At 36.1% G+C, this 14,345-nt stretch overlaps 1 protein-coding gene across 1 annotated transcript; it reads left to right on the forward strand.

The window, feature by feature from the left end:
- Positions 1–8,303: 8,303 nt before the first annotated feature.
- Positions 8,304–12,312, forward strand: LOC135694860 (uncharacterized). The gene is made up of 2 exons (XM_065213733.2): positions 8,304–8,738; positions 11,042–12,312. The coding sequence occupies exons 1-2, from the start codon at positions 8,724–8,726 to the stop codon at positions 11,492–11,494; spliced, it is 468 nt and encodes a 155-aa protein (XP_065069805.1). The 5' UTR covers positions 8,304–8,723; the 3' UTR covers positions 11,495–12,312.
- The last annotated feature ends 2,033 nt before the right edge of the window (positions 12,313–14,345 follow it).

Below are 14,345 nucleotides of genomic sequence, written 5' to 3' on the forward strand. Positions count from 1 at the left end.
AAAGGCATGACAATGGCTAGGGTAACTAAAAGACAAAAAGCCAATAGATCCTATTAGCAGATAATCGGCCTCACTATTTGAAGACAGACGATTTCAATTATGGAAGGCATTTTTCTTTTTCCCTCGATTAAAAGGCAATAATAGGAGGAATAATAGGGGATTCACCAGGAGCGTATCGATACCTAAAGTCTATTGGAGAGGAGGACGTCAATGCATTTTTGCCCGAATCTTCCCGTTTTCCATAAATTCCATTAATTATTAACGATTTCAATAAAAAAACAAAAATTATTAACATAATGCAATTTCTCTCAATTAATATATAAATAAATAATGCAATTATCTATATATTGTAAGTTATTGATATGTGCTCTTGTATGTGAAGTTGTATATTAAGAAATTAAAAAAAAATTTTCAAAGCCAGAATTTTTTTCCCTGAGTATTTGCCAAAATTTTACCGCTGTTTGGAAATAGCTCGGCTCCTGGGAATCATCGGCAGTTCCAAGAACGCCTTGAAAAAGCAGCATAGGGGAATCGCAATTCTTGGTATCTCCACGGCAATGCTGAATGGAATAAATCCTTACGTTGCGATCGGGTGAAAATACAGTTCTGTTTTGCAATACATGTTTAGTGCGTTGGATGACAAGAAATGAAACATCAGCTGAAACATCGTTGGATGACAAGAAGGTTTTAAGAAAAGTTGCTAAATCTAGCACCCATATAATGGCACAGTAAGCCCAAAAATGGTCAATTAATGTAAAAGGAATTTTACAAAAAATAAAAAAACAGTAAAACATATTAATAACTTTTGGCAGTACAGAACTTGAAAATTGCTTTGAAAAAAGAAAACATTTCACAAATATTCCCAACCGCCCAGAGCTTATTGTGATCCCCACTTTTGTTGATTTTTACATTAATGCAATGTACAACTGCTGCACCAAAAATGGATTCAAAGTAGATTATTCTCTTTATTTTCGTATAAGAAAAGCCCTTTCCCACAAAAGGTTTTCAATCTTCAATAAAAAACAGTATGGAAATTATTTCCGAACCCTTTGCTTTTAACAAGCCATCTCTCCTAACATTTTGTGGTTGTATTTCATTACAATGATTTTTGAGACACATAATTGATGAAAGATAGGTTGGGAAATTTTTGAAACTTGATGTTAGCAGAGCTATATTGGTTGCTAATTTGTTTTTCATGCCGACTCGTTTGTATAGGAAAGTGTCATAGAGATTAATAATGTGCTTAAGAGTGAAGTACCAAACCTTAAATGCTTTTTTCTTCGTAACAATTGGTTGAGCTGTATTGATATGACTTTTAAAAGGTATCATCATCAGGTACCATCTTCTATCAGAAGGTTGGCTACCATGACCCTACAACTATCCCAAAATCTGAGTTTTGGTTTTTTGTCATGGTCATAGATAAAACTAAGTGGCTAATAGTAGAGATGGGCCCTCAGAACTACCTCTACAGTGTTTTTAAAAGGACACCATCCCTCTTTCCTGGAGTCCTTCCGCCCGAAGCCGTTGACCCCTGGAGTCGTAAAAGGTAAAATGCACAGTATTATAACTTGCTAACCATTATTTTGATATGAATATGAAAATGAATGTTAGGATATGAATTTATGATACGAATAGTAGGAGAGTGTTGATATAAAAATATGTAGCTGATATAAAAATAGACTTTGCTTTATGGTTTTCTTTGCAAAACAAACAGAACAACAGGTATTATAAAGTAAATAAAATAAAATCTTATTCATCTGTAATTACCACCCCCCCCCCCCACTTTTGTCAAAACATGGTCTACATATTTGTTTTAAAAACGGATTAAAAAGAGCTAGGTAGGGGTAGTTCATATTTCCAAAGGAAAATTAACCTGGTGCTAAGCACTGAAACGAGACAAAACGGGCCTGGTCTCACTGGCCACGCCTATTAACCTCCAACTCTGCAGTAGCTGGCGCCTTCACAGATTTTTAGTGCAACAGAAAAAGTGAACAGAACTTGAAAATGGCTTTGGAAAAAGCAAACATTTTATAACATATTGGCTGAAAGCTTTTTCGTCTGACACTCCTCAGAGCATAAATTTTAAAACATTGGGTACAAAATAGTCTTTCATGAAAACAGGATTAAGTTTGTTGAGTCATTTTAAGTGTTTTATAAATTTCGAGCGCTAAAATTCTAACTGGTTGGAGAAGTGCGGTGGTTTCTTTTGAGTTAGCGAATAAATCTTTGTACGAAGATGAATAGTCCGAATAGGCTAGTCTTAATGCCCTCTCGTTAATTTTCTCTAGCTTATCCTGACTTTCTTTACCACATAGCATCCATATCAATGGATAATAATTGACGTGACATAGTATAAATGAATTCATGATTATCTTTTTTTCTCTGTCACCCATAAATCTTGTCAATCTTTTTATAGAATTAAATTGTTTAGCTGCTTTTTTACAGATCTTATCGATATGAGAATCAAACTTTCAATTTTCATCGATCTGAACACCAAGCAAAGTAACGTTTTTCTCTGTTTTAATTGCAATTTCTTGGTAAATTTCAAACTCATTTATGCATTTATCCTTGCTGCCAATTGTGATAGCTTGAAATTTAGAGGGATATGCAATCATTTCATTAGATTTAAACCAATCAAGACATTTTTGGTGTTAATATTTACAAGTTGCAATAGTTCATCAGTATTTGTTGCAGTGACAGATATCGTGTTGTCATCAGCAAAATCACATAAAGATCCTTCAGTAAGGCTGTGAAAAACATCGTTTAAGAAAATACTTGAAAGTAGAGGTCCAAGTATTGATCCCTGTGGCACTCCTTGTCAAAGTTTATCCCAGGAGCCGTAATGACCTTTCGCTTTGACTCTTTGCTTTCTATTAGACAGATAGTTTTTTATGAGTAAAAGAGAATTTATATCTACAATCAGAGGATTAAAGAGAATCATAGGCATGTAGTTTTGCCAAAAGTAGGGTTTTTGGTAGACAGTCAAAGGCTTTTGATAAATACATAAGGATAGCACCAGTATGTTTCTTTTATGAAAGTTAGGCTATCTGAAGTATTGCTCTTCAGGATCAAGATTATTCTGTTGAAGAAAATCTTGATTGAATATCTGTCTACAATTATGTCATTCACATTGTCTTTTCCCAAATCAATTTGAGCTTTATGGAAATTCTCTACATTCCTGCACCGTTCTATTTTTCGGTAGATAAAAAGGCATGACAATGGCTAGGGTAACTAAAAGACAAAAAGCCAATAGATCCTATTAGCAGATAATCGGCCTCACCTTTTGAAGGCAGACGATTTCAAGTATGGAAGGCATTTTTCTTTTTCCCTCGATTAAGGCAGCCTTTCCACTAGTCTTGGTTAAAACATACCCGGGTTAAAAGTTATCCTTTTTTAAAGTGAGTCAATGGAAACGGCATTTTTCTTCGACCCGTTTTTAATCCGTTTTTTTATCTTTCACACTAAACCAGGTTAAAATGTATCCAGGGTGAAAAGTTGTAAGAGAAATTAGTATTTGCATCAATAATCCTTCAATTTCCATCGTTGTAGGCCAATGGAAGCAACATTGACATCCAGGAATTTGTTTTTTGATTTTTGGCGCCATCTCAATTTTTAAACGTTGCTGTTGTTGCAAGTGGGTCAGAAGTTATCCGGGTCTCGGCGTTTCCATCCACTCGTAGGTGGGTCAAAAGATACCCGGGTAAAAACTGACCCACTTTGAGACCCGTTTTCAAACTTATCCGTTTTTCAAGTGGGTTAGTGGGAACGCGACACAGAAACGGATAATTTTTAACCCGGATATGTTTTAACCCAGGCTAGTGGAAAGGCTGCCTTACACCCCTTGAAAATTTTTCAAAAAATCTGTTATAAAAAAATCGTTTAAATCATGACAATACCATGACAATGATGCTACTACGATAGCCAGGGACGCCACGAGGTTCTGCAGGCCTCGGGGCAAAATGGAAAGACAAGGCCAAAGCGAAATGGCGATTTACTTTTTAAGGCATGATTTTGCTACTTTTAACCAATTCCATTTAAAAATGAACTGATGCTTTGACAGTGGCAACGCAAGTTGGAAAGTGAGGAAAGTGCCCTAAAATGTGCAATTTCTGTGGTTCTGTAATAGATCAATTTTTCCCTTGATCAATTTGCTCCTTAGAATCAAGTTGTGCGCTACTGACTTTTACTCACAATTTGTATAGCTGCTCGCAAAATTATTCTTATTCCACACACTCAATTAATTTACAAAAGGTAAATGATCGGCAAGATATCTTGGTACAAACTGCACTCAAAAAGTTTGCTTATTTCGTATGGGCGCGAAATTTTCGCAAGAAAATATTTTGCATATGGCTTGCAGTTAGATAGCTAGTGATATTTAGAGATTAAGTATCGCCTTATTTCCATCCACTTTGCGATTCTTTTGGTTTTTATCGCACTCGAAATTTTTCATAGACTGCGCACAGATTTTCGCAGGAAAAGTCTTGAAATCGCAACTTTGAAGCGTTCAAAACAATTAACAATTCCGAGAAAATAACTTCACCATCGGATTGAGGAGCACTGACTTGACAAAGAGCATCAATAAAAAAATCGATTTTTTCATTTCAGTGGCATTTTGAAATGGGGGCAAACCCCTTGTTTCCCCACGGTAGCTGAACAATATCTCTATTTCAGCACAAAAATCTGGAAAAAATCAATAAAATCTAGATTTTTGACAATTTTTCGGAAAATTTTCCACCCGGAAAAAATAGTCTTTATCTGGAAATTTTTTCTACAGAATTTTAGTATTTTACTCGTGCATTTTTAAAAGAACCAGAAAAGCGTTCGGTTTGCTTATCCAAAATTTCGACTTTATCTCTAAGACACTTGTTTAGAAATAGTGTTTATTATCATTTGATCATAATATTAATTGAATGATCACAAAAAAAATAATATTTTCAGACAATTTGTACTTCGATTTTTTTTGGAAATTCGGGAGGCGCACAGACAGAGGCGCATAATTTTCATTCATTTTTCAATCCATTCATTTTTTTTCGGTAGCTATTGAGTGTCAGAGATCAGTGTCTTATCCGTTTGGGAAAAAACTGACGAGAAAAAAACCTCCTATGATAAAACACTCCCAACGATACTCCTCTTTGTAAAGGAAACAAGCGAATGGATTGAAATCTCCAGGGATCAAATTGCAAGCACAATGAAGGATTTGCCTAAGTTTATTTGAGAAAGAAAGGGATAAATTGAAAAAAAGACACGGCCTCGAAAGCTGCAAAAGAAAAGTCTACAAAAGGCTGGAGTTAGTTGACGTCACGAAAGAAAGTCCTAGAGAGTTCTAAAGTTTGATGTCATGAAAACACCATCAAATACCCAGAGTCCAGAAAACATTACGTTCGCACGATCATTGACCGGAGGAAGATTTGAAAAACAATAGAAATATGGAGGAAGGTTTTGAAAAATTTTTTTACAGTGTCGACTAGCAGCGCGGGCCACTAGGGTCTGGGGGGGGGGTTAGGGGATAAATAGCGCCAATGACCTCTTAGAATTAGCTCTGGATAGGCATTTTGGTGGTGGAAGGAATTGGTATTTTACTATTGATAAAGTTACACCAAAAAACAAGCCAAAATCAACTGAAAATTAACGTTTGAAAAAAATTAATTTTCATGTTGCATGGTTTTGAAACTTTTCAATATATATTTTAGCATGTTTATATCAATTTTATTGATCAAAATTTATAAAGAAATATTATTCTTAAGCGGTGATGTTTTGAATGTTATTCTAGCAAAATTTTGTCCTATGCGATAATTACATTCGACCCAAACACATAATGTTGTCTCCATTTATAACTTCTGCCACATTTTAGCCATGCCCTAGCTACTCGCTAGCCACGCCCTAGCAACGGTGATTGCCTCTAAAATTGGGGAAGGTTTTGACAGGAAAACAATTTGACCGGAGGAAGGTAAAGGAGTTTTCTGGACTCTGGAAAAACCGTTAAACAGAAAAATTAATTAAGAGTATTCATATTTTAGGGAAAGGCCAATCACATATTTCACGTTTGCTAACAAATTCTGTGGCGTTGATTGGATGGTTCGATGGAAGTATGGGGTTTGACAACCCCTCCCCCAATACTAAACGAACTGAACGGTAAGTCTTTATTTGGTACACAAATCCTTTGCAGGCAAAATCGCCTAACGATAGTTGAAAAAAGCTCAATCTTTTTTTGTTTAGTATATTTTCGTCAATAAATTCACCTATTAGTAAGCCACCACCCGTCGATCCTGGAGGTTAAGTTACATTCACTGGATGGATAACTCTTATTTTGGTTAGTTTATAGACTTACATATATCCACCGTATAGTGACGACAGTGTCAAAATGACTGGACAAGCAAGGTCGTCTTTTCATTTATGAGTTTTGGAATATGTCCACATAAAAAGAAAGATCCCTACTTGTGTAGAAAGAAAGAGTTCGTTTTCTCTATTGGGTGTGGTGAGAGGCTAGCGACCTCTGATTGGTAAAAAATAAGGAACCAATCAAAAGCGTCATCTCTTACGTCACTTTCGATCCACACCTGGATATAAATTTGTTCAGCTTCCTTTCGGTTATTACCCGACGTTTATACTCTGAAGAGTGTCGAACGGGAAGCACACCATGTTTCCGCTATTTCGTGCCACCTTAAATCTATTATAATCTTTGATAATTACATCTCTGCAAGCTGCTTTGTAATTACATATATTCATATAGGCTATTAATGTTTTGTTTCGCTCTATCGTAAATATGTACGTAGATGCGTATATGTTATGCTCGTCAGATTAACGGCCATTTCAGCCGTTATATCTTTATTGTTAAAGAAAGGAAAGAAAATAATATTCAAATTGAATAGCCAATTTTTTTTTTTTATTTTTTTTCTTTTTACAATGCCATTTTCAATATTCAAACTAAAACGGATACCAGTAAATACTCTCCGTTTTCAGGTTACGATATTTTGATGCCAGGACCCCCTTTTTGGTATTTACACTGAAATTCCGTTCATGCTGTTCCGAGATTGCTGAAAGTCTACCCGTTTTTTCCTTGCGCTTAAAATGCTCTGCTATAAAAAAATTAGTCATTCGAAAGCGCAAATAAACATGGATACTTTTTATTACGGTGCGTATTCAATACATTTCCTTTACTGGTTAAGTTTTACACATATCAAGCTTGTATTTTTTAAGTATGATATATTTCCAAAAATATCTTACTGATAAAGAAACATCAAAGCAATTAATTGAATTTTCTGCTGGAGACCATGAACCCCCCTGATTCCATATATATGTAGATTCTTAGAGCAAAATCACCTCTCTTTCTTGAGAAATGGTGCTCTTTTGAGCAAAGTGTAAGCAGAGAGTAAAGACAGCGTAATACGTAGCCCGCGCCACAAGAAAACTTACAAGGGGCACCGTATAATTAGCTTGATTTCTAGTAATACGGTGGCACTCAGCGAGCACTGCAGCTTAGACAACACAGTCTTCGAAAAAACACACCAATGTTTATGACTATGAATGCTGTTGTAGGGGGGGTGGGGGGACTTGCGTGTAAGCAAACGCGTATAAGCTTGCGTGTACGCATGCCTGCAAATCAGCTGAGTTCAGTTATGTCATTGTGTCAATTTGAATTTTTTTACAAAAATAAACGAAAAGTACAAAAACTGGTGTCTAAGTGACATTCTATATAAATTTAACTGATTTTGCACATATGGGAGTATTTCTTTGTGTTCTTTTATGTCATGTGGTCAAAATTCTAAAACTCTTAATGTAGTTTTTTCGTGACGGCACACTTGATGACTCTATAGTGGAGGTGATAATCAAACCACGTGAGTACAATAAAACTAAAAATAGCTAAGAATTCAGAAAAGATCTTCTACAGAAAAAAATTAATGAGAGCCAGCCCCCTGACAGTAACATAGTTCTTGAAATAAAATTAACTTTTTCTCTATCTTTAGGAATAGCCCCGAAAATATTCGGCAGTTTTCGTCCTTGCTCCTTGAACCCCATGTTCAATGGCCTTTGCCGACCAACCAAAACTGATTCACGCGACCAACAGTTCCTTCATGATGTTCGGTTTTAATCAAAGATATTCTCACTAGTTTGATAAAAGTGCGGATTTACAATAAAAACTGAATATAGACATCTCAGAAACCATTCATTTGATCGACAGAGTTTTAAACTGACACGTGATCATTTTCGTTTCATTATCATTATGCATTTCCTTACAATTCAGACATCTGAGGCGAATCGCATTGTAGACGAAAGACGAAACGAAACGGGAATCTATGCCCGAAAGTGTATGCATCATTACAAACATCACAAGGAATTTCATGCACGCCAAACAATACGGTATTATCTGTACCAATAATAAAACGTTGAGATATAATCGCTCTTTTGACATGCGGTTTATGGAGCTGCCCATGCATTTTGAAAGCTGCAATCCCAAATCAATGAGAACAGTGAAACTAGGGTAGAAACCAAATTTACTCCAATTTTAAATTATACCGATTAGACACAGCATAACGGTAAAATATGACTGCATAGAAAAAGGCGTTTCTCTCACATTTCGCCCACTCGGACAGAAAAGGCTATTTAAGGAGAAATAAGTTCATGATGGATTTGTGCAGAATTTCTAGACTACAATATTGCCAACAAATACCTAAGACAGAGGTGGAAAAGACAGCAATTGATTGATTGCAAGAATCTTTGTAAAAATGACAAATCTTAAGGTGAGTTTTGCAAAACATTTTGTATATCTAGAATAGCAAGTAATTTATTTATTTTAAGACACATGGGCCTATTTTTGGTTTTTTTTCATAAACCACTAGAAATTTTTAAAGTTACTTTAAGATCTTCTTTAAAATTTACTTTTCATTTTCTAACGTGCCCGTTTGGCCTTTTTGTGCTTATATGCTTCTTTAAAAAGAACCAACGTCTATATTGTAATGAGGGTAAAATATATCTAAAAAAAGAAATATATAGCTTTAAATGAATTTATGTAAGATTTAGTTAAATTTACATGAGCTTTACACAATAATAAATTATCCGATATCAAAATCACAGTAGGGCTAGTCAAGTACAATAGCCTTTCCTTTCACCTTTTTCATGGTGGCATTGCAGGAAGGGAACCCTCCGAATGATCATATTGCTGCATCATGGATTATTTCATTTAACATAGGTTGTAAGTAATGATAGTTCTATCTATCCCGATACTGCCTTTTAATAATTGCATCCATGGCATATTTTAACATACTGCAACTTTAACATATTGCAACTGCCTCGACACTGAAACAGCAACCCTGCCCCCAAAATTAAACCATTGTCACTGGTGGTCCCTTTCGGGTTCGTCCCACCATTGGCATGCCCCTTTGGGCTCGCCTTACTGTTGGTTGGCCCCTTCAGCCTAAAATCCAGCCTTTTTAATAAAATGCCCGTGGTATGGACCCTTTAGGGGTGTTCTTTACCAGTTACCAGTAAAAAGATCTTTATAGTGGTATTGCCTGCATCTGTATATATTTTCTGCCTCAAGTGCCCTTAACAGGTTTGATAGGGAAGTTTAAGGTACGCGCAAGAATGCAACATCACTGATCAAAAGTTGCTGTGATATTTAAGAGATAATATTTTGATTCGAATACAGCTAGTCGATTTAGATAGATAAATCGTAGCAAATACTCAAGAAGCGAGAAATAACGTGATTCTACAATGATATGCATGAATCGAAAGTGTTGGCTATGCATAATATATAACTAAATGATAATTTATGACATGCTTGATGGAATATTTGTTCAACAGAATACTTTATTACATCATATAAGAGTGATATACTTGAAGTAGACTTATTTGAAATGAAACTAGATGAAACAGCAAGGCTTAGATAGAATACCGCGAATTTGTATCTACGGGCACATGTATCTACTTTACACGCAGAGTTACATGAATCTACTCCACGTTAATTGTTATCAGTTTTAATTGAAAATGATTATAAAAATAAAGCGACGTGAAATACGGTGGTGTAAACATTGCCAACAGACAAATGGGTGAAAATTTCCGATTTTGTTAGCAGAAAATGGTTTACAAGCACTTTAAGATGACCAGATATCTAAGTTTAGAATTAAGTTGGCTCTGAAGCTAAGAAATGATACAGCTCTTGCAGCTTAAAAGAACTATTGCTATTAAAGTAAGGCCTAAAAGTAATTGTTTATCTAAAAAAATTATGAAATCCGTTCTTCTGATATCCAGAAAACAAAAACACTTTAAGGCCTGGTTCAAACGTCGCACTTCTCATGTGCCGAACCTAACTTTGTTCGGAGCGACACTTGAGCATGTTTAGCGCGACTCCCATTTCAAACGTCGAATTTAATTATATCGCGCCAAATGGGTTTTAGGATTGTTACAGGAAGTATCTTGGTTAAGAAGGCGCGCAATCTCAAATATTTGTTTGAAACGCATGCGCCCTCCAAGAAAGAAATGAATTCTGGGAAGGAAAATAAATTAAATATAATTATGTATTGAGCTCGGTACATGACAAGTTTGACGCTTGAAACCGTGCCGTGCTGGAGTCGTGCAGCTCGGCAAGCTCTGCCGATCCAAATGCCGCTCCTAACTCAATCTGCCGTACCAAATTGATTCAAACGTCGCGCCCCTCATGTACTCAATTCTCGAGTTAGGTTCGGCACATGAGAAGCGCGACGTTTGAAACAGGCCTAAGATTCTACGAATGAAATAAATCACGAAGACCGTACTAAACGAAAAAAGTTTCTTTTAACAAGATGATGCTAGAATTGGCACTGCCTAGTCGCCCCCATTACATTAACCCTTTATTGATTGTTTATAGAAACCTTAAAGGAGTATATAATGAATTCAATGCTTGAATCCATTTTGAAGAAATACCAAAGATTGCAAACTAGTACTTAAATGCCAAATCATAAATAAACAATCTCAAAATCATTAATAAGTATAACAAATAGCCCTAACCTAATTTTGAAAACCATTTTTGCAAATTGAAGCTAACTTTTGTCTGATTATATTTCAGGTCACTGAAAAGTTGATTGCTTTCGTTATCTTATTGGGGTTCAACGTTCTTGCTACCCTGGCATTGCCAACCGGTCAACAGCTTCTTGATTGCGAAGGGAAAAAACTTCAATTAAAACACCCTCGAGAAAGACTCGAAAATATCTTAAAGAACAATTTGATCCTGGAGGATTATCCAGATACGGCCTCGCTTAGTGATATTGGTTCGAGGCTAAAGCCAACGATAGACTGCCATTTCAGGTTTGATTATTCAGACAAGGATGATGAAAGGATACCAAGGGTATTACCGCAAGCAGTATGCCCTCCTGGAAAATGCTCGTTTGCTTGTAAACCGGTAACTGTGAAAAAGACAGTGCTGCACAGAAAGTGCCACAGTGAGCTTGGAATCATTTATTCAATGTCCTTTGTCAATATTGCAATTGGCTATATCCGACAAAGGGGGACAGTTCGTTAGCTTATTTACTCTCTAAATATCTTGTGTACAGTTTCGTGGTTGTCACAGTTTCGATATTATTACCACCACTCTAGGAACCAGGGGTAAAACAAAAAGGGCGGGTACTCTAACATTCTGCATGTCTCTATAGAAAAATTAAGGGAAAAAATTGCGATTGCCTGTTAAGTGCTTTGTTGACCACATGGTATTATGTCTTAACAATTAATCATCACAGTTACATTTTCGATATTAGGGACACTGGCACAAGCCAATGTAGAGTGGGTGCCATAGTAGTGCGGGGGGGGGCTGTATATGATATAGGTTACCCATTTTCAGTATCTCTAAAAGCCCTAATTATTACCAGGCAAACCTTTCTCCATTTCAAGAAGAAGTAGGTAGAAAAAAATATTGGCAAAGAAACATGTTCTTGCTTGGAAAGCTTTGATCATGACCCCCACCCCCCCCCCCCCCCACCGTTCATGGGGAATGTCTATTAAAAAACCACAATGAACGAAGAACTGAATTTTGGTCTTTTTTTAGCCTTAATACGTATGCTTATTAGAAATCGTTGAACTGATGAAGTTCATGATGAATAAGATGTCTTACAAGAATTCTTTTTATGTTTTGTAAATTTGTGTAGTTTTATGGCTGAAATTAGTGTAAGCAAACTGTAGAATTTTAGATTGCAAACGAACAATTTGAAAACTTTTTATCATTCTTTATATCATATTTTATCATATTTTTACCAGAAAAGAATTATTTTAAATAATGTTTTACGATAAAAGGATCTCATTTATTTTATTTGTTTCTCTTTGTATTACATCTCATTCTGACAGACTAAATTCATCTTTCCATCTCCATTCAACGCAGGCTTGTCCAACGCGTGGCCCGCGGTCCACATTATGGCCCGTGATGTTGTCTAATTTGGCCCGCGCTTGGGTCAAAGTTGATAAAGAGCTGCATTGTATTTATTAAGGTTGTAAGAGAGAAATTGATTCATATTTTTTACGATATTTTTATTTCGTATTATTTACGCGCACGTACACTTGGCGACTTCCAGTTCAACGCAGGGAACCAAACCCTGTACTTTGTGCCCAAACCATGAACACACCGCGCTTGTTTAAAAAGTTCAAGATTGGTACAAGCCATGTTTCTAAAAAGCAGGGAAGAGGGAGAGATAGTGAACTTGGTAAACGCAATTTCAAATTATCGCGGACAACCGATTTTTCCGTAGCTCAGCAAAATGACTTTGTTATGTGTTTGATTTGGTTTGAAAAAGTCGCACTAGTGCGGAAGGAATACGATATTGCTAGGCATAAAAACTAAACATTCATCTTATGATAAGCTGGAAGGCCAGTTACATGTTCATAAATTAGAAGTTTCTAGTCAACAATATCTAAGGCAATCAGATTTTTTCAGTTCGGATTGTGCCACAAAATTCAGCATGCCATGATTTACTTTTCTTACAAATATAAATGAAATTTGTTAGAACTGATGGCAGAAGCAGATTAAGTCCCGGTTCGCACGGGAAGGATTGCATACTGTTTCAGTGGCGTTCAAAATGTTTGAACAAACAGGAAATGAACTGTTCAGACTGGAACGGAACGATCACGTACTAATCGTTTCTTCTCTTCCCGCGGGAAGACAATCGCTCAGTTCTACTTTTTGTGCTAGAATTTCAAGAGTTTACCAGTGCGCATATCAGTATTTCCATATGAACAATGCATTTAGCCAGATTAGTAATCATTCTGTTTTTCCGATCATTCCGCCTGCTCACACGCTATCACTAAACGGAACGATTCAAAGTGTTTTCACGTGCGCGCAACCCCTAAGTCACTCATTTCTTGGAATGGGACGATATGAAACGAAACGGGGCTAAACAGACAATGCACCGATAAACATATAAGTGGCCCCCCAGTTACTGCGTTATTCTGGAAGTGGCCCTTCTTGAAATAAGGTTGGACAACCCTGATTTAACGCTTATCCTCTTTTACTTAAAAGTACAATATTGCGCTTGTACCAAACAGTCACGGTCTTCTTGAAAGAGAATTATTTAACTGGCAAAAGCTTTGCATTGAACAATCTTTATAAGACGACAGCTGGTTCCCAGAAACAGCTGATGTTAGTTCGTAATATTCAAACATACAGTGCCTCTCTGTTCTAGTACTGGCATTGCGTGTTCAATTGGCAGCTGAAGAGGTAGAAAGTTATGCAAGACACAAGCAACAACAAGCAGTTTTCAATACATAACTGTATTACACTATAAACCAGGCTGCCAAAATATGTTCATCCTAGTTAAGTGCCAAAATAGCTTACTTAGACTGACCTTTCCAACAGGTTCAAAGAACATCGGGAGTTGCAAAGGCAATTTAACGAGGCAGTCACCGAAAGGGCTAAATATTTTTAGCATCTCACATCTCACAACAAACTGGCAGTTATCAAGAAGTAGAAATTCATATCCACCTTTTTAGAACTTGAATTTTTTCGAAAATGACTTGCTGGTAAGCATAACGGAAGTAGATATTCTTGTACAATTATAAAAAGACATTAAAAGAAGAGTGTAATGCGGAAGATGAAAAATTGAATAATAATTTGAGGAATCAAGCAATTTCAAAAATAAACCATGGTGTTATAAAGATTTTTATCAAAAAGGAACTGGAACTGCAAAGTGGATATTGCTCTTTTGTTTGTCGGCCATTGTTTTGAGTCGTTGCTTCAAAAAGAGGCCAAGAGGTTTTTTTACCAAAATGTTCTTTTATGAAAATAGCAGGACTGATCTTGAAAGGGAAAAACTTGATGATAACATGTTATCTTGTACTTTTTACCAAGATGCTTTTCTAAATGATATTTTCTATTTCATGACTACAGAAAA

Source organism: Rhopilema esculentum, chromosome 8 (genome assembly GCF_057945365.1).
Source record: "Rhopilema esculentum isolate cy_ngs chromosome 8, ASM5794536v1, whole genome shotgun sequence".
Classification (NCBI taxonomy): domain Eukaryota; kingdom Metazoa; phylum Cnidaria; class Scyphozoa; order Rhizostomeae; family Rhizostomatidae; genus Rhopilema; species Rhopilema esculentum.